Raw genomic sequence first — 19462 nt, forward strand, 5'->3', positions numbered from 1 at the left:
ATGCATACTAGCTCATTATGCCTTTGCCTTACAGGGTGTGTTTTTTTTTTTTTCCCTGCCTTTACTTCCTCTTTAATGTGTATAACATTATTGTGCCCCCCTTTTTTTTTTTAAATACAATAACTTTATAAGAAAACGCCAGTCGATCCTGCCAGTGACTTCCTCTTGTTTGTCGCCGATGGTAGCTCATCTACCCCCATGCAGCGTTGCATCGTCTACGGCCCTGGTGCCCAACTTAAGGCCCTTTGGTATATGATATGCGGCTCCTGGACCTCAGCAGTCTGTAGCAAGAACATTGATTAGGGTAATACAGTATAATTAATTTCTACCAACCTCGCCTAACATGTTTCCAGTTTTATATTGCATCTCCCCCACCAACAATGTGTCCTGTCCTCCACTCTCTGACCCTCATTAACCCTATTAGGTCTGCAATGTCTGACAGTCCTTTTAAGCATTACATATATTGAACATTATGTGTGGCCCTTTGATGTAAGGGGCCGCATTTGAGGCCCCCTTTAGCTCATACATTGAGAACAATTGGTCTATGGCTTACTCTGCTCTCTAAATGGCCTTGGCTGTGGGTGGAACCTCCTCCTTACATTGCCACCACTTGTGCACATGCTTCCAATGTCTGTGGCTGCTCTACTCTTTGAACAGCCTGGGTGGTGGACGGGACCTTTGCTCTGTTTTGCCTTTGCTTGGATGCTGCTGCTGCCACCTGTGGCTTGCTTTGCTCTCTGAATGGCCTGGGGGTGGGACCTCTGCCCTGTTTTGCTTCTCAACGTGTTTTCAAGGTTTCTGTAGGGTACTCTACTCTCTGAACGGCCTTTCTGATGGGGACTCTGGCTAGTGTTGCCACCGCTGGCAGCCAGCCAGGTAGAAGATGGAGACCTCTGCCTTGCATTCCCACCGTTTCTTCACACCCTCTGGTGTCTATGGCCTACACTGCTCTTTGAACAACCTTGGCAGTGGTAGGAACCTCTGGCCTGCGTTGCTATCCCATTTGCACATGCTCCGGGTGTCTGCAGAGCACTCTGATTTCTGAATGACCCTGACAGTGGATGAGGACTCTGCCCTGTGTTGCCACTGGGTGCATGCATGCTGCCGCTGTGTACGGCTTACTACTTTATGAATGGCCTGGTTAGTGGGTGAGACCTATGCCCTGCATTCCCAGCGTTTCTTAAAATTGGTGTCTATGGCTTATACTGCTCGTTGAATGACCTGGGCGGTGGGTTGGACCTCTGCCCTGTATTGCCACCACTTGTGCACATGCTTTTGGTATCTATGGCTTACTCTGGACCATCTAGACCAGTGGATCTCAACCTGGGGGGTCGAATGATGATTTGCCAGGGGTCACCGAATCCTGGGCTGTTCCTGAATCCCGCACCGCTCTCCAAGCCTTTTTGCGGCCGCCCAGCAGGGCTGTCCCTGGAGCCCATGGCCGCCCACTCAGCCTCTTCGCAGCCGCACATTCAGTGCAAGGCATGGCTAGGGGGCAGAGACTAGAGGTCAGCTGACTGATAAATGTGAAGTGGGCGGGGCTGGAGGAGACCCTATTTTCTGATTTCGGCATAGGTGTCACTGCTACGAGACACCACAAAGTCGGAGACACAGTGAGTAACACTACCTGCGAGTATAGTTTCCATTAAAAGTCCCCACTACAATTCTCAGATCAGCAGATGACCTTGATTAAGAGCACCTAAGTTGGCTGATCAGAACCCCCCCCCAGCGCTGCCACTCATCCCAACTCCCCGTCAGCACTGCCACTTATCCCATTTCCCCCACTAAGAAGTAAGAGGAGGAATAAAAATGAGAATACATGGAGGAGGGGGGAGAGAAAAAGAGGGGAAGGAACAAAGAAAAAGGGAGAGAAAGAATAAGAGAAAGTACAAGAAAGACAGCTAGAGAGAGAGATGGGGGAAAAAAACAACCCCACCTTCTTCCCCTCTCCCTTTTTTTCCACTCACCGCCCCCCCCACCCATATTGATAAATATTTATGTTATTAATGCACACCTATGTAAAAATCTATGCATTAACATTTGTATATAGTGTGCATTCAATCTCTACTTATGTAATTATATAGTCTATATGGTACTAACTGATGTTTCATCTATAGAATTTACACGTCATACTGTCCCCGAAACGCGTAGGCCACATTTATATTAAGCGTTGGGGATTTGCACACCCTGAATTCAAACCCAATCGTACAAACTGTAATGTACTCTTTCAACTGTTTTTATAGTCAATAAAATTGTATATTTTTTTCATAAAGTTATTATTGTATTTCATTTGTTTACACTTCTCAGAGGCACAATTAAAGTCCCACCCAGTTCTACATATATATTTTGAAACATAGCCGCAAGAAATTAGGACAGAGAGACATAAAAGGGAAGGAGAACAAAGAGAAAGAGTGGTACATCCTAAAATGTACCATAAGGGGTTTTAATATGGTACGAGTGGTAAGGACTCAGGAAGTGCTAAATGTCTGTGGGTTAGGGGTGCAAATTACTTGTCTTGCCTTGGGTGCTGACAAGCCACGCTACGAAAATAATTTTACTGTTAGGGGTCCCCACAACTTGGGGAAATTTTATCAAGGGGTCACGACACTAGGAGGATTGAGAACCACTGATCTAGACGGTGGAAGGTCCCTCTGCCTTGCTGTGCCGCTGCAAGCCACTGTCAATCGAACCCTTTTACCTGCCCTGTTGGTGATGTTGGCAGATTGTAGGCTAATAGGGCTAGAATTATATTCCTCAATAGCCACAAAGGATTTAAATCTACTTTGTGCGCACCAAATGCATTTGGAAACCAGATATTAACTTTAAAAAATGACAGTGCCATCATTATTGTGCCTTTTGCAGAAATCCGAGATCTGGGAGGGGTCCAGCAGGCCCCACCCACTGCAGGCTGCCGGTGTAGCATCACATATGGCGACCCATCACATTTGGCTACCCGCTGGAGTGCGCATGCACGACGCCACCATATGCGTTCCAACACTTTTACGACACACTAAAACCGTCAGATAGTGTGACGGAACTGACGTTGAACTGCGCTTGCGCAGTTATTATATGGCTCCACCCCTAAGTCCAGGTTTAAGCCCCACCATCCAAGTGGAGATAGAGTCAAAATATAATCATGCCGAGCGAAGCGAGGCCATGCCCGAAGCGTGGCGATCGAAGCGAGCCCGCGAGGGGCCCTGTTGCAAAGTGGCTTGAACCTAGACTTGGGGGTGGCGCCGCTTTTACTGTGCTGCTTTGTCGTAAAGGTGTTGGAACGCATATGGTGGCGTCGCGCATGCGCACTCCAGTGGGTAGCCAGATGTGATGGGTCGCCATATGTGACGCTACACCTGCAGGAAACTACAGGAGGGGGGCGGAGACAAGACCAATCACCCTGCACAAAGAGAGAGAGCAGCAGTGAGCGGTCTTTAGTACAGGAAGGTCTCACACTGGATTTACTGCACAGATCTGGAAGAAATACACAAAGCTCACCGAGATTCTGGAAGTGATGAATGGATTTAGACAAAATTTACTCACCCCGGAGTTCAGCTTTAAAGTTGAACTCCGGACACCAGCAAATGTCTTTTGATAGATGAGCCGAGTTAGGGAGCCACCGTTAGCCGCCATGATGAATTTGGCCCCCAGCCTGCTTCACTTTATCAACAGATTCAGGACTTTGACATAAGAGACAATTATTTTTTTTTTTTTTTTTTTTTTTGTTACTTTGTTTCCCAGAGCAAACTATTTCTAATCTGAACCTTTGGATGGCACTTCTGCTCTCAGATGTAATCTCTGGACTTTCCATTTCTTGGTCTAGTATAACGTACATTTATCTGACGTGGCTTGGCCAGAATACTCCATACTTGTTATAAATTAAAGCTCTCAAAGATAGTTATTTTACAGGCTTTCATAAGAGTTAAAATGTAATCCTTGTTTAAACGTCAACCATGTCATTGTCCTTCAGTAATGTACTGGAATATTCTGCAGCTACTGCAGTAAATGACTGTATACGTAACACATAAAGCAGAACACAAGGCAAATATGCAAATCTTGTGTTTTGTGTAATTTTCTGCATGTCGTAAAAAAGGGAGGTTCTGCACTGTGAGACAGTTGGTCCCTATGGCACTGCTTAGTTCCTGGTCTTACATATGTGCTGGTCCTGGTAGCTTATTAGAGCTTTAAAATGGTTGTATATCTCCAAAATGAAAAATGAACAAAGCATATACTTCTATAGTGTGTAAAAGCACCAGGTATGATTTCTTTCTGCTCTCTCATTCCTCCCTGTGAGAGTGCGAGACCCTGCCATTGTGAAAATATAGGATTCGCATTAAAGGGATATGCATTGAGGTGAAAAACCTCTTGTAGTGCACCAGCCCCCCCAGAGAGCCCCCCTTTTACTTACCTGAGCCCGATTGTTCCTGCGACGAGAACACCAGCTTCAGCCGGTGTCTTGGGTCCTGATTGGATAGATTGATAGCGGCGCAGCCATTGGCTCCCGCTTCTGTTAATCAAATCCAATGATGTGGGAGCTGGGGGTTGGAGCCAAGTCCTGCTGTCTGCGTCAATGGATGCAGCAGCAGGACACGGGAGCGCACCCGCACGGGTGTCCGAAGGAGAGCGCTTCTCCGGGGCACTTGTGAAGAGGAAGAGCAAGGAGCACCGCCGAGGGACCCCAGAAGAGGAGGATCGGGGCCACTGTGCAAAACCAATTGCACAGAAGAGGTAAGTATAACAGGTTTGTTCAAAAAAAAAAAAAAAAGAAAAAACTGAACGTTTACACATCTTTTAAAGTGATACTAAAGGTTCCTTTTTTTTTCCTTTTAAACAACAAACATATCATACTTACCCTCCACTGTGCAGCTCGTTTTGCACAGAGTGGCCCCAAACCTGCTCTTCTGGGGTCCCTCGGCGGCTCTTCCCCACATCAGATAACCCACTGGGAGAATCGATCTCCCAGGGGGTTACCTTGCGGGCGCGCTCCCGAATCAAGGCATTCGGCGTCCATAGACGCCGAATGCAGGACTCGGCCCGACGCCCGGCGCCCGCGTCATTGGATATGATTGACAGCAGTGGGAGCCAATGGCTGTGCTGCTATCAATCTATCCAATCAACAGCCGAGGACCCCCTAGCCGAAAGATGGCGCATCCCAGTGGGATAAGTTCGGGGGGTTCAGGTAAGTAAAATGGGGGGGGGGGTCACTGACAGGTGTTTTTAGGATGCATTAAGGTGAAAAAATACGAACCTTTACAACCCCTTTAAGTGTAATGCGAAGTTCCAGACTATTGTTTCTGAGCAGAGAAAGCTGTGTTTTGGGTTTTCTCCGGATTCTGTAGTCCTGGATGGGCCTGGAGCTTGAAGGTTCAAAAGTGTATTGGGTGGGACGGAACCTTTAATTCTGTGTCCGTATTTTACCAGGTGCCTGCAGCCTGTGTGTGTAAACAGGTTTGCAGGGTTGTTATATGCTCAAGCCTGAGGTTAGCTTCAGAGCTCCAAATTGGAAATGGAAGGTCTCACCCAGGGGTCAGAAGAGTCGGAGACAGGAGGTCTCGTTCCCAGACTTAGTTGGGCACCTATTGGGGTGGCAGAACCCCTATCTAGAGGTCAAGATTGGCCTATGCAGCAGGGCGCTGCGGCCAAAGGCTAAGAGAGCCAAGTGAACCAGGAGAGCTGGGCAACAGAGTCAGAGGGGCTGGTAAGAAGAGCAGGGGTGCTGCTAACAAAGGAGCCAAGTGGCTCAGTATTTTCAGGTGACTTTTCATGTTGATGAGTGTTGAGTTCAAAAAGGGGGCTGCCATGCCCTAAAATACAGTTTGGACAAACGCACCAACCACATGAGTATAATGCAGCCATAGGACACTGTGTAGAGGGGGGTGGTGGTCCATTCCCTCCACTCAGGTCTCAGATTACACTCAGCACCCTGCTTTTATGCTGTGCAGTGTGTGACATCATATCCCCTTCCCCTGCCTTCTGAAGCTAAAAAATGCTGTGTAAATTCTGGACTTTGAGTAGATGTAGAGGAGAGAGCGGCTGCAGGTAAACAGGTTCAACTTATGTAGGAGGATTTGTTTCATCTCTGTGTATCACCCGAGGCCAGTCACTTCACTGGCTCTATGGAAGGGTTTACAACCACTTTAATCAATGTGGGTTATTTGTTTTGCAAAAGGTGGAATTATCCTTTTATGGTGATTATTCTGGAAAATCTACAACCATTTATGGTAGGTTAATTGGTTTCTGTCCAAAATTGGCCCTAGTATATGAATGTGAGTTTGGGACCTTGGATTGTGGGCTCCTTGAGGATAGGGTGCGATGTATGTGTGGATCGCTGCGTAAATTGATGGCGCTGTATGGGTACCTTTAAATAAATAGGGATAATTGTAGGCACGCAACCACACTCACTCAGGTTGAACTGGATGGACTGGTGTCTTTATTCAACCTTACTAACTATGTAACTATGTGAATGGTACACTTACTTTTTTATGCTCCTCCCCTTGTACTGACAGTTGTAAAGGTTTGAATATCAGCTGCTGTGTGTGGTCATTCCCCTAGCCCAGTGATGGCAAACCTTGGCACCCCCAGATGTTATGGAACTACATTTCCCAAGATGCTCCACTACACGGCAGAGTGCATGAGCATCATGGGAAATGTAGTTCCAAAACATCTGGGGTGCCAAGGTTCACCATCACTGCCCCTAGTCTGTAATATTGAGTGAGTCCGGTGAGACATAACACCCGTTATGAAGCTTTATGGAAGCTGCAGTGATTTAGGGGAAGGGGAAGACATGCACAAAATCCAAGCTGTTGAGAAACGACGCCATTTGGGGCAATTATCATTTTCAGGCTGGAATTCCTCTATATTTGACTTGAGCAGGTGTCTGGTATTAGTGAAAGTCGTTTTCTGTTGTCCTTGTAATAGAATGTGACCTTACACAGAAGAGTTAAACATTAGTTGGTAGAGAAAGTGGAAAAATATCAATCATTTATCTGGGCTCGGGCCGTAGTCTGGAATAACAGTCCAGAGCCTGACCTGGCCTGACTCAGGTTCCTTCATTCCATTATTAAAGTGACTTGTCAAAATCTAAAGCAATAATAGACATTTAATAATTAAGGTTTTATAATTTTATGATACAAAAAAAAAACAAAAAACTGTTCTTGAGCTTGAGTATTGCTAGAAAATTACTCAGAACCACCCCCAAACATTCTATCTATCTATCTATCTATCTATCTATCTATCTATCTATCTATCTATCTATCTATCTATCTATCTATCTATCTATCTATCTATCTATCTATCTATCTATCTATCTATCTATATATATATATATATATAATATATATATATATATATATATATATATAGAGATATATCTATCTGTATAGATATATATATCCGTATTTATTGGCATATAACTTTTTCCCCAATAAAATATGGGGAAAATCGTGTGTGTGTTATACGCCGATATAGGCTGCCACCGAGGGGAAGGAGGGGACGAGCGCCGCCGAAATAGACAGAGCCGGATCTCCTGTGTACTCGGTTCGCAATCACGCCCAGTTCCGCCCTCTGGATGGCTCCTAGCATTGACATCCCAGTATTGGACCGGCGTTATGTCCATCATAGGATCTGGGCTAAGGGGCGGGACTGGGTGTGACGCCGAGTACACAGGAGATCCGGCTCTGTCTATTTCGGCAAGGCTGCAGATGGGCACTGTACAGGTTGCAATGATGAGCAATAGCGAGGCTGCAGATGGACACTGATCAGGCTTATTAAATGGGCAATGGCGAGGCTGCAGATGAGCACTGATAAGGCTGCATTGATGGGCATTGACCCTTATTTTGCTTCAAAATTCTTTATTTAAAATTTAAGTTTTTTTTCCTGAAACTTCTCTCTTAAAATTAAGGTGCGTGTTATACGCCAATAACTGAGATATATATATATATATATATATATATATATCTATCTATCTATATATCTATATAGATAGATAGATATATATATATATATATATATATATATATATATATATATATATATATATATATATATATATATATATATATATATATCTCTATATAGATAGAGATATATATATATATATATATATATATATATATATATATGAGAGAGATATTCCACCATTATCCCTCCAAATTCTGGGTACCCACCATTATGCCTCCAAACTCTAAATGCTCACCATTGTGCCTCCAAATTCTGAATTCCCACCATTATGCCTCTAAATTCTGAATGCCCACCAATATGCCTCCAAATTCCTGATGCCCACCATTATCCCTCCAAATTATGAATGGGCATTCAGAATTTGGAGGGATATTTGTGGGTACCCAGAATTTGACTTTCAATAGCTTTTTATTGAAACATTTTTAAAGTACAAAACATGTACTTTAATTTGTAATTGCCAAGAAGATGTTCGACACCTGGAAGGTAGCTGCCGAGGATGTGATAACATCCAACAGAGGTTATGGTACCCAGAATTTGGAGGGATAATGGTGGGCATCCAGAGCTTGGAGGGATAATGATGGGCATCCAGAATATGCAGGGATAATGGTGGGCATCCAGAATTTGGAGGGATAATGGTGGGCATCCAGAATTTGGAGGGATAATGGTGGGCATCCAAAATTTGGAGGGATAATGGTGGGCATCCAGAATTTGGAGGGATAATGGTGGGCTTCCAAAATTTGGAGGGATAATGGGGGGCATTCAGAATTTGGAGGGATAATGGTGGGCATCCAGAATTTGGAGGGATAATGGTGTGCATCCAGAATTTGGAGGGATAATGGGGGGCATTCAGGATTTGGAGGGATAATGGTGGGCTTCCAGAATATGCAGGGATAATGGTGGGCATCCAGAATTTGGAGGGATGATGGTGGGCATTTAAAATTTTGAGGGATAATGGTGGACATGGACATCCAGAATTTGGAGGCATAATGGTGGGCATTCAGAATTTGGAGGCATAATGGTGGGCATAGAGAATTTGGAGAGATAATGATGGACATCCAGAATTTGGAGAGATAATGGTGGGTATCCAGAATTTGGAGGGATAATGGTGGGCATCCAGAATTGGAAGGGATAATGGTGGGCATCCAGAATGATGATGGATGAATATGTGGTCCATGTACCCAGAACTTGTGGGTACCCAGAATTTGACTTTCAATAGCTTTTTATTGAAACATTTTTAAAGTACAAAACATGTACTTTAATTTGTAATTGCCAAGAAGATGTTCGACACCTGGAACATAGCTGCCGAGGATGTGATGACATCCAACAGAGGTTATGGTACCCAGAATTTGGAGGGATAATGGTGGGCATCCAAAGCTTGGAGGGCTAATGATGGGCATCCAAAATTTGGAGGGATAATGATGGGGTTCCAGAATATGCAGGGATAATGGTGGGCATCCAGAATTTGGAGGGATAATGATGGGGTTCCAGAATTTGGAGGGATAATGGTGGGCATCCAGAATTTGGAGGGATGATGGTGGGCATTAAAAATTCTGAGGGATAATGGTGGACATGGACATACAGAATTTGGAGGCATAATGGTGGGAATCCAAAATTTGGAGGGATAATGGTGGGAATCCAGAATTTGGAGAGATAATGGTGGGAATCCAGAATTTGGAGGGATAATGGTGGGCATCCAGAATTTGGAGGGATAATGGTGGGCATCCAGAATGATGATTGAAAGCGCCACACTATAATATTCATGTCCAAATAGAAGTCTATTTAGGGGCCAGTTTAGACAGGAGGCAATTGACCAACATGCCTTTGGAGAGTGAGAAGAAACCAGAGTACCCTGAGAAAACCCACACAGGGAGAACATACAAACTCCAGGCAGGTAGTGTTTGGCATTTGAACCGAGAACCCTAGTGTTGCTAGGCGGAAGTGCTAGTCACTGTGTTGCCCAATCCAAAAATATGTTGGCCATTGGAACAGGAGGAGAGATCTTCCAATTGGGCACCTGTTCTGATGACAACTGTTTAAGGGGACTTCTTAGCTTCTCCAGAGCAGGAAATGAAGGGAAATCTTCCCAGTGGGAAGCCGCAAAAAAAAAAAAAAAAAAAAAAAAAAAAAATGAAACAAAAACAATGTTCACTTTCAATGCTATCAAGTTTTTTTTTTTCAATTTTGTATGTACCAAACAGTTGAGGAATAGATCCTTTTTTTTTCTTCTCTTTACTCACCTCGTGCCTTGCCGTGTGACCGCACCTTGGCAGGTTATGCCCTGTGGCAGGACAATAGCATGTGTTTGCTTCAGGTTGGTTTTCTTCACCTGCTTCACGTAGACGCTCCACACCGGGCAGACCGAAGCCAACGGAAAAAAATGAATGGATTCAAATAGGCGTGCACTGTGTGTACTCCAATTTGGGATTCCTAGACTACAATTGCTGGGACAGGTTTGACAAGACTGACATTGTGTACGTGCCAGTTGGGAATTAATCTTGGGTTTGCAATGTTCTCCTAATCCGGAGATGTCTCGAACAAAGCAGAGCCTTTCAAGTTTTGGTCATGACGTCTCCCAGGCATTATAGGTTCAATCGTTTTGGATGATTTTGTGAAACTACATACTAATTCTATGTACTTTTTTTTCCTTTTACCCTGCTTTTAGTGTTTTGTTGGTTGTTGAATTTGAGTCAAAGTGTTAATCTGCACCTTTCTTTTACTGGCAGCCAGCGGGTTGTCTCTTCAATGGTTGCAGTTCCTTGACAGCAGATTGCCTTGTGCATTTTTCCTGCTTTGTGATTGGTTGTCTGGGTTGCAAATTGGAAGCATTCAGTTGCCTAGACTAGTGGTCTCCAAACTGTTGCACAGGGGCCAGATACGGCCTTTTGCTTGCCTTTATCTGGCCCTTGGGGCACTGTTCCTCCCACTGATACAGGGCACTATTCCTTCAAGTGACATCAGCAGTGGGGCATAATTCCTGCCACTGACACCAAGGGTGGGGCATCATTCCTCACACTAATAACTATAGGGCACGGTTCCTTCTACTGACACCAATGATGGGTCACTATTCCCCCACTGACACCAATGATAGGGCACTATTCCCCCACTGACACCAATGATGGGGCACTATTCCCCCCACTGACACCAATAAGGGGGCACTATTCCTTCCCCTGACACCAATGATGGGGCGCTATTCCTCCCACTGACACCAATGATGGGGCGCTATTCCTCCCACTGACACCAATAAGGGGGCACTATTCCTTCCCCTGACACCAATGATGGGGCACTATTCCTTCCACTGACACCAATAAGGGGGCACTATTTCTTCCCACTATTTCTTCCCACTGATACCAATGATGGGGCACTATTCCTCCCACTGACACCAATGATGGGGCACTATTCCTCCCACTGACACCAATGATGGGGCACTATTCCTCCCACTGACACAAATGATGGGGCACTGGTCCTCCCCCGGACACCAATGATGGGGCACTGGTCCTCCCCCTGACACCAATGATGGGGCACTGGTCCTCCCCCTGACACCAATGATGGGGCACTGGTCCTCCCCCTGACACCAATGATGGGGCACTGGTCCTCCCCCTGACACCAATGATGGGGCACTGGTCCTCCCCCTGACACCAATAATGGGGCACTGGTCCTCCCCTGACCCCAATGATGGGGCACTGGTCCTCCCCCTGACCCCAATGAGGAGGCACTATTCCTCCCACTGACACCAATAAGGGGGCAAACTGCGATGCTCTATGTGTTCTGACACCTTTTCTGACAGAACCAGCATCCATTTTTCAGCAATTTGAGCTCCAGTAGCTCTTATAATGGATTGGATTACACACGGCAGCCTTCCCTCCCCGCCTCCATAAACGAACCTTACTCCCCCAACCTCCATCAATGAGACCCCCCCCCCAACCTTCATCAATGAGAGCCCCCCAGCTCCATCAATGAGCCCACCCCCTCCACCTCCATCAATGAGCCTCCCCCCCACCTCCATCAATGAGCCATCCCCTCCACCTCCTTTAAAGAGCCTTCCCCCCCTCCTACATCAATGGGCCACCACCCTCCTACATCAATGAGCCACCCCTCCACACCTCCTTCAATGAGCCACAGCTCCATCAATGAGCCACCCCCCCCCCACCTCCATAGACGAGCCTTCCCTCCTCAGCCTTCATCAATGAGCCTTCCCCTCCCAACCTCCATCAATAAGCCTTCCCTCCCCACCTCCATCAACGAGCCTTCCCTCCCCACCTCCATCAACGAGCCTTCCCTCCCCACCTCCATCAACGAGCCTTCCCTCCCCACCTCCATCAACGAGCCTTCCCTCCCCACCTCCATCAACGAGCCTTCCCTCCCCACCTCCATCAACGAGCCTTCCCTCCCCACCTCCATCAACGAGCCTTCCCTCCCCACCTCCATCAATGAGCCTTCCCTCCCCACCTCCATCAACGAGCCTTCCCTCCCCACCTCCATCAACGAGCCTTCCCTCCCCACCTCCATCAACGAGCCTTCCCTCCCCACCTCCATCAACGAGCCTTCCCTCCCCACCTCCATCAACGAGCCTTCCCTCCCCACCTCCATCAACGAGCCTTCCCTCCCCACCTCCATCAACGAGCCTTCCCTCCCCACCTCCATCAACGAGCCTTCCCTCCCCACCTCCATCAACGAGCCTTCCCTCCCCACCTCCATCAACGAGCCTTCCCTCCCCCACCTCCATCAACGAGCCTTCCTTCCCCCACCTCCATCAACGAGCCTCCACCCCCCACTTCCATCAATGAGCCTTCGCTCCCCACCTCCATCAATGAGCCAGAGGAGAGCGTTTCATCCCAAACAGCACCAGCCAATTAGAATACAGCGTAAGCATTCTAAGAGCCTTGGAGCGGAGTGAGCATGCGTTTTGGAAGAATTAAGGAAGATGGGAAGAGATCAAAACCTTTCCATTTGATATTGGCTTGATTTGTGCGATCTGTTGATCATCCTGCCATGGCACTGGGGATGCAGGGGTTGGCCGAATCCATCTCCTTTTTGTTTTCTACACTCCAGATGTCGCCCTGCTAACACAGAATACATACCGAGCCCCGGCCCAGAATAGAAACTATCGTGAGTATATTTTTGGACGATCGGTTCTTGCCAGCCGTGCTGGGACTTTGTTCGAGGACTTTGTGTAACCGGTGCGGATCTGCTGTGCTGTTTTTCAGTTTTCTTGACTCATGCTCGAAAGATGCGGCGCGGCGAACATGTGCTGCTAATTATTGCACAACAACAGCAAAAAATGTCTAGTTTCTGGCCCAGAAGATGACATTTTTTAATTTATTCCCCGGTTTATTTAATGTCCGCTTCAATTGCTAATGTACTTGTCGAGGAATCTAATGTTCACCGACCTATACAATTCACAGCTAGTGTGGTGATAGGAGGGTAGGTGCAGCCAAAGTTTGATTCAGGTTTAAAGGAGAACTCTGGTCTAAATCCAAAATGTTTTTATAGTTACTAATAGCAGAGCTGGTTGGATCTCTAAATATTAATCACAGTTGTCTCAGCTTGGGACGCTAGTCGGATCGCTAATATGCAGGTTAGCTGATCGTTTAGGGAAGGAGCGCAGAATAAACTGTTGTCTGTGGCTTTAAAGTGGAACTCCGGGCATGGAGGAGATCGATTTTGTAGCAGTGAACGCCAACCTAATGCTGTAGCACTAGTTAAAGGGTAACTCCACTGTCATGGGGGAAAAAATAACAAGAATAAAAAAAATAGAGTATACAATCACTACACAAGTCGTATTGTAATTGAATGTTATTAAAAAATTACTTTTCCTTTTCAATATGCAGCCGCTGTAAAATTCAATATGGTCACCTGGAGGCGTTCTGTACACAGATGGTATACAGAATGCCCTACCCCCCCATAAATGTCATTTGCTGCTTGTGTGATTAGTCCACTGATTTTCCCAGAAGTCTGCACTAAGATACAAGTCAGATTTTGGGCATCCCCTGCAACAAAAATGTCATTTTTGATGATACTCTCCTAAAGGGGAAATCACATCCAAGGGGATGCGAACCCTGCCACTTTTTCCTCATTCCAGCCCATGCAGGTGCAGCAGCTGATTGAGAATTATGAAATCACTCCCATTCACATTTAAACAAACAGCTGTTTCTTCAGAATAACAAAAGGTAGGAATCTGCAACACCGTTAGGTAAAATCCCTGCAATATAGATAGATCACCTGGAGGGGGGGGGGGGGTTGTTCTTAAAGCGAAGTTCCACCCAAAAGTGGAACTTCCGCTCATTTGTCTCCTCTCCCCCTCCGGGGGCCACAATTGGCACCTTTCAGGGGAGAGGGGGGACAGGATACCTGTCTTAGACAGGTATCCTGTTCCCACTCCCGGGAGTCCGGGCCGCGACTGTGTGACATCACTGCAGGGCTCCCTCCTCCTCCTCCCTGTCGCCGTGCCAGTAGGAGAGAGGAGCGTGCGCAGTAGGGTTCCCAGCGTGAAACTGTGAGGCTACACTGCCAGCTACCCTTACCCGCAATGGTGGCGGCAGCAGCTGATGGAAACATCAGCTGCGGTGCCGAGATCGCTGGACTCCAGGACAGTTAAGTGTCTGATTGTTAAAAGCGGGCAGCTGCAGTATGTGTAGCTGCTGGCTTTTATTTTTTGGGGGCGGAGCACCGCTTTAACAAAAGTGGAGTTACGCTTTAAGCCCTCCGCTCCCCCCAAGGGTCTATCTGGCTCACTGCAGCTTCTATTGCACATTGTGAGGAGCTCACAGTGTGCAGTGAAATTGGAGTAAGACATTTCAGTCCGTGAGAGGAGCCGCGGTACAACTGTGCAAGGCTGGTTTAGGGTAGGTACAGGCATCACGGTATAGGTGTGCTTCAAAAGGAGTCTATCGCCTGTGAGCAAGAAAAATGTACAGTACTATAAAGCAATGTAGAATTTGCTTCCATTTTCATGCCTCTGCCATTATTGGCATTGAAAAATTTAGCAGATTTGCTCCCCGTTTGTTGGCTCCTCCCACAACTCTTGTAGCAGAAAGCTGCACGGAGTCAGCAGATCTCTATCAGTGTAACATTAATACATAAACTTGGTTGAAAAAAATGCTACTTTAATGTGAGAACTGCTGCGTGTCCATGTATTCCGGTCTCAGTGACAGGTACTCTTTATAGATTGCACCATACTATTTCAGTGTTCACCTGTAGGATTATTCCAGAGTTTGGTCCTGGATAAAGGCTCGTCTCTGTTCTGCACCTTTGGATGGTATCCAGGGATCTGCTCATCATCCTTTGTTGGAGGATAGAAAGTCTTGGCTGAAAAGCACAGAAAGAATCCAAAGTTTTAATCATGATAAGATTGCAGCACAGAACAAAGCCTTCTGTATCTCATTTTATGTGGTTATACAGCTGCGGAATATTGACTTTATTTTTCTTTCTATTCACAGCCTCTGGTGAAGGATTGGGCAAAATAATTCAAAGGTTTCCACTGACGGACTGGAGCGAAACTCCGTTCCCACAAGGGATTGAACTGGTAGGTGGAACGCAGTGTGTTGTGATGTTTTTTAGCAGTTTTGTTTATATGGTCCTGGACCAAATTCACAGAACTAAGAAAAAAAAAAAAAGTAACAAAGTTCTGTAGTGATACAATGTAGCAAAAAAATAATATTTTACCGCTTCAAAGTGTCATCTTCTCTCTGCTCCTCCCACTGCGATATTCACCTTCATTACCTTTCATGGGAGAAGCTGTTACTGTGCCGCAAAGCTGACACGAGCGATATCAGAACGTTTTATACTTTGGGTCAGACGTCGGCAGTCCCGGCATGTGCGCCTTCTGGGGTCCCGCAGTGCTGTCCGCTCTGCCATCTGCTGCCATGGGCGGTAATTGACCGCTTCCTCGGCTATCGGTTACCTTTCACAGGAGAGGTTATTACCGGCCCACAAGCTGGCACAAGTGACATTGGATAGATATATATATATATATATATATATATATATATATATATATATACACACATCTCTCTCTCTCTGTCTCTCTCTCTCTCTCTCTCTCTGTCTCTCTCTCTCTGTCTCTCTCTCTCTGTCTCTCTCTCTCTGTCTCTCTCTCTCTCTCTCTCTCTCTCTCTCTCTCTCTCTCTCTCTATATATATATATATATATATATATATATATATATATATATATATATATATATATATATATATATATATATATATATATATATATATATATATATATATATATATATATATATATATAGAGAGAGAGAGAGAGAGAGAGAGAGAGATATGTAGATATATATATATATATATATATATGTAGATGTGTGTGTATATATATATATATATATATAGAGAGAGAGAGATATATATATATAGAGAGAGAGAGAGAGATCTCTATATCTATATCTAGATATATATATATATAATTGTATTACATTCGACTTTTTAATTAACTTTGGACTTTTGTCCGACGGACTTGTGTACACACGTTTGGAAAATCCGACAACAGACATTTGTCCGCGGAAAATTTTAAAACCTGCCATCCAACATTTGTCCGCGGAAAATCCGACAGCAATTGTCCGATGGAGCGTACACGCGGTCAGTTTTACCGCCAACAGCCTGTCATCACACATTTCCCCGTCGGAAAGTCCGATGTGCATGCGGCTTTATGGTCCGTACACACGATCCGAATATCGTACGATAGATCGTATGTCCGATTTCGCTTAATAGTCGCGAGTAGAAATTGAATAGCTAAATAAAGTCACGAAAATTCTCGTACGACAGAAAAAAAAAAATCGGAAGTGACGTCATGTGTTGTAATGTATTTGTATTGAATTTTTCGGACGACAACTGTACTGACTAACCGAAAATCGTACGATCTGGAAATGAAAAAATTTTCGTACATGCCCGATCGAATAAGATCGGATGAACGGTCGTGATCGGCTGTCGAAAGTAGTGTACACATGATCCGAAAATCGTACGATCCTTCCTTGGACGACCGTTTTTGTACAATATTCAGATCGTGTGTATGGGCCATTAGGGTGAAGGTGCACTTTAAAGGTCCATGCAGGACTGGTGCAGCTGTCCACCTGTCATTGATTTGCACAAGCTGTCTGCATGCCCCAACACAGAACACCCGTGCCTCCCGAGCGGGTGAGGACAGCCCCTCCGCACAGGTGGAAAACCTAGTGCCAAAGTACCTCAATAAGCAGGGTGACTCTGCAGGTACTCAGTAACGGTTTGTGCCAACGTCCCCAAAAGTCGGATTATAGATAAAAAGATTCTAGACATGGGACTTTGGAGGCACAATGGTATTAAACTACAAAAAATAAATTTGATAAAGGTATTTTATTAGAAAATTATAAAAGACAATGGACACACATAGATTATTTAAAAACAATTCAAGCTGAATGTAAACCCTAATAGTCATACACCGTAAGGATCCTATCCTGCAGATTTGTATAGCATAAAGAGGATTATAAATGTATACATGAATCACTTAGTTCATATATAGGAGAAATACTTCCCCTAGGCATTGAACAGTAGATAGGTACACAATTGTGGCAAACAAAATACAGCAGGTTTGGTAATCCGCGGTGAAATATTCTCTAGTTGCTCTACATGTTTCGCGTTACGCAGAACGCTTCCTCAGGAGCTAGAGATCCTAAAGTTTAAAATACAAAAAAGAAACAACGACAAAAACAGAATCAAAAAACATGAAATATTGAGCACAATACATATGTAGATATCAATATTGAAAATATAGCTAATGCCAGGTAAAATGGTTAATGGGACAGGCCCTATAAAAGATTATGGTCTCCAAACAAGACATGGTAAGGCCTGATGGTTGGAGTCAGCAAGGACTGAGGAAACAGAAAAAACACACTAAGTTAAAGAGTTGTTTTGTCAAGTCTAAATGTGTCTGTATTTTTTAAAAAAGAGAATTTAAAGCGTTAAAGCCAACTAACAAAGGGGAAGAAAGTGACAGAGAAGGGGAAAGGGGGAAAGGGAGAAAGGGGAGAAAGAAGGGGGGAAAAAAAAAGGGGGGAAAAAAGGGGGGAGAAGGGGAAAAGGAGAGGGGAGAGAAAGGGGGGGGGAAAGGGGAAAAAAAAAAAAAAAAAAAGGGGAGGGGGGGGGGAAGACAAGAAAGGGAAGGGGGAGGGAGGGGGGGAGGGTTGGAGGAGAAAGAAAAGGGGAGAAAAGGGAGAAGGAAAGAAGAAAGGGGGGAATGGTAAGAAATATGTATAAGGAAGCAGAGTTCACTTACCAATTGGGTAAGGTAAAATTGCATAAACCTATCAGTAGTGATTATATGCAAATGATCACAATCTGGTCATGGGTATAAAGTATCTAAATTGAGTTTGGAAACAGCATTCGGCCACAGCCTGGCACCTCTCAAAAAAATGTAGCATCAAGTATCCATAGGAGGGGAAGCATAGACTTCATCATTGTAGTGCTAGTATATGAGAAGAGAAAAAAAGGGGAATAAGCAATCATATTCATAGTGCCATATGGTGTAAAGCGCTGCAGGCAGAGAAATATTTTGCGTGCAGATAAAAAGGCATTAGTAAAACAGGGACGATCTTACCCTTAGGTAGATGAGAGGAAGCACAGGGGTGCGTCATCCGATCTGGCAGGGACCGGTGCTGTGGCCACATAGGAGCAGGTCAGATAGCGTCCTTATATAGGGTGACTCCAGCCGGAAACAGGTGGTTCCAAGGGGATCACGTGTTCCGGGCCCGCTACAGGCTGCTGCGCATGCGCCGCGTAACGTCATCCCCACGCTGGAACGGCGCGGCGCCGAGAATGTTCCGCGCATGCGCCGAAAAACAGTGCGAGGAGGGACGGAACCGGGATGACGCAGGCAGCAAAGGCGGAGCAAGGGGGAAAGAAGATCCCCGTATCTCCGATACTCGCCGCACATCCGGTCAAAAGATAAGACCGGATGTGCGGCGCTAAGCAGCGGAACTCATCAGGACAGGAACCATGCCGAATAGGAAGGAGACCAACACTAAGGGAGAGTCCCAGAACCATCACTATGGCATGCATGAAAATAAAAATAAAATATACAATGTACAAGAACATTTATATCAATAGTCTGTGGTTATAGAATCCCATAAGGGGACATTAAAGACAGATAGATAATATCAATAACTTGTAATTTTTACAAAGAGAAGAAGAACAACATGTGAACACATTGATCTGGGGACCTGGATAGGATTGATTCGGCTGTAATATGTCTTAACCTGTGATCAACAGTTATTTTCAATTAATAGACACTTCTCAGGGCAGAAAAAAAAAAAAAAAACACATGCTGAAAGGGGCTTAGTATGAATTAGAGAAAGGATTTATATGAATGAGATTCATTCAAGCCGGGTGCCCTGGTGGCGTTCAAACGCTCAATCCACAGGGTCTCTTTTTGTAGTATGAATTTGTCCCATTCACCACCTCTGGGGTTTTGGGGGACGACGGCTAGAACAGCAAAGGAAATAGACGAAGTATTGAAACGGTGATAGAGATCG

At 45.3% G+C, this 19462-nt stretch overlaps 1 protein-coding gene across 4 annotated transcripts in view; it reads left to right on the forward strand.

Moving 5' to 3' along the window:
* SBF2 (SET binding factor 2) overlaps positions 1 to 19462 on the forward strand; it is a 514395-nt gene that overhangs the window by 86371 nt on the left and 408562 nt on the right. For all 4 annotated transcript variants that reach the window (XM_073604094.1, XM_073604095.1, XM_073604096.1 and 1 more), the window contains exon 2: positions 15387 to 15472. In XM_073604094.1, the coding sequence (XP_073460195.1) occupies positions 15387 to 15472 (86 nt within the window). The remainder of the gene's footprint in view (positions 1 to 15386; positions 15473 to 19462) is intronic.

This window comes from Aquarana catesbeiana, linkage group LG11 (genome assembly GCF_042186555.1).
Source record: "Aquarana catesbeiana isolate 2022-GZ linkage group LG11, ASM4218655v1, whole genome shotgun sequence".
Lineage (NCBI taxonomy): Eukaryota > Metazoa > Chordata > Amphibia > Anura > Ranidae > Aquarana > Aquarana catesbeiana.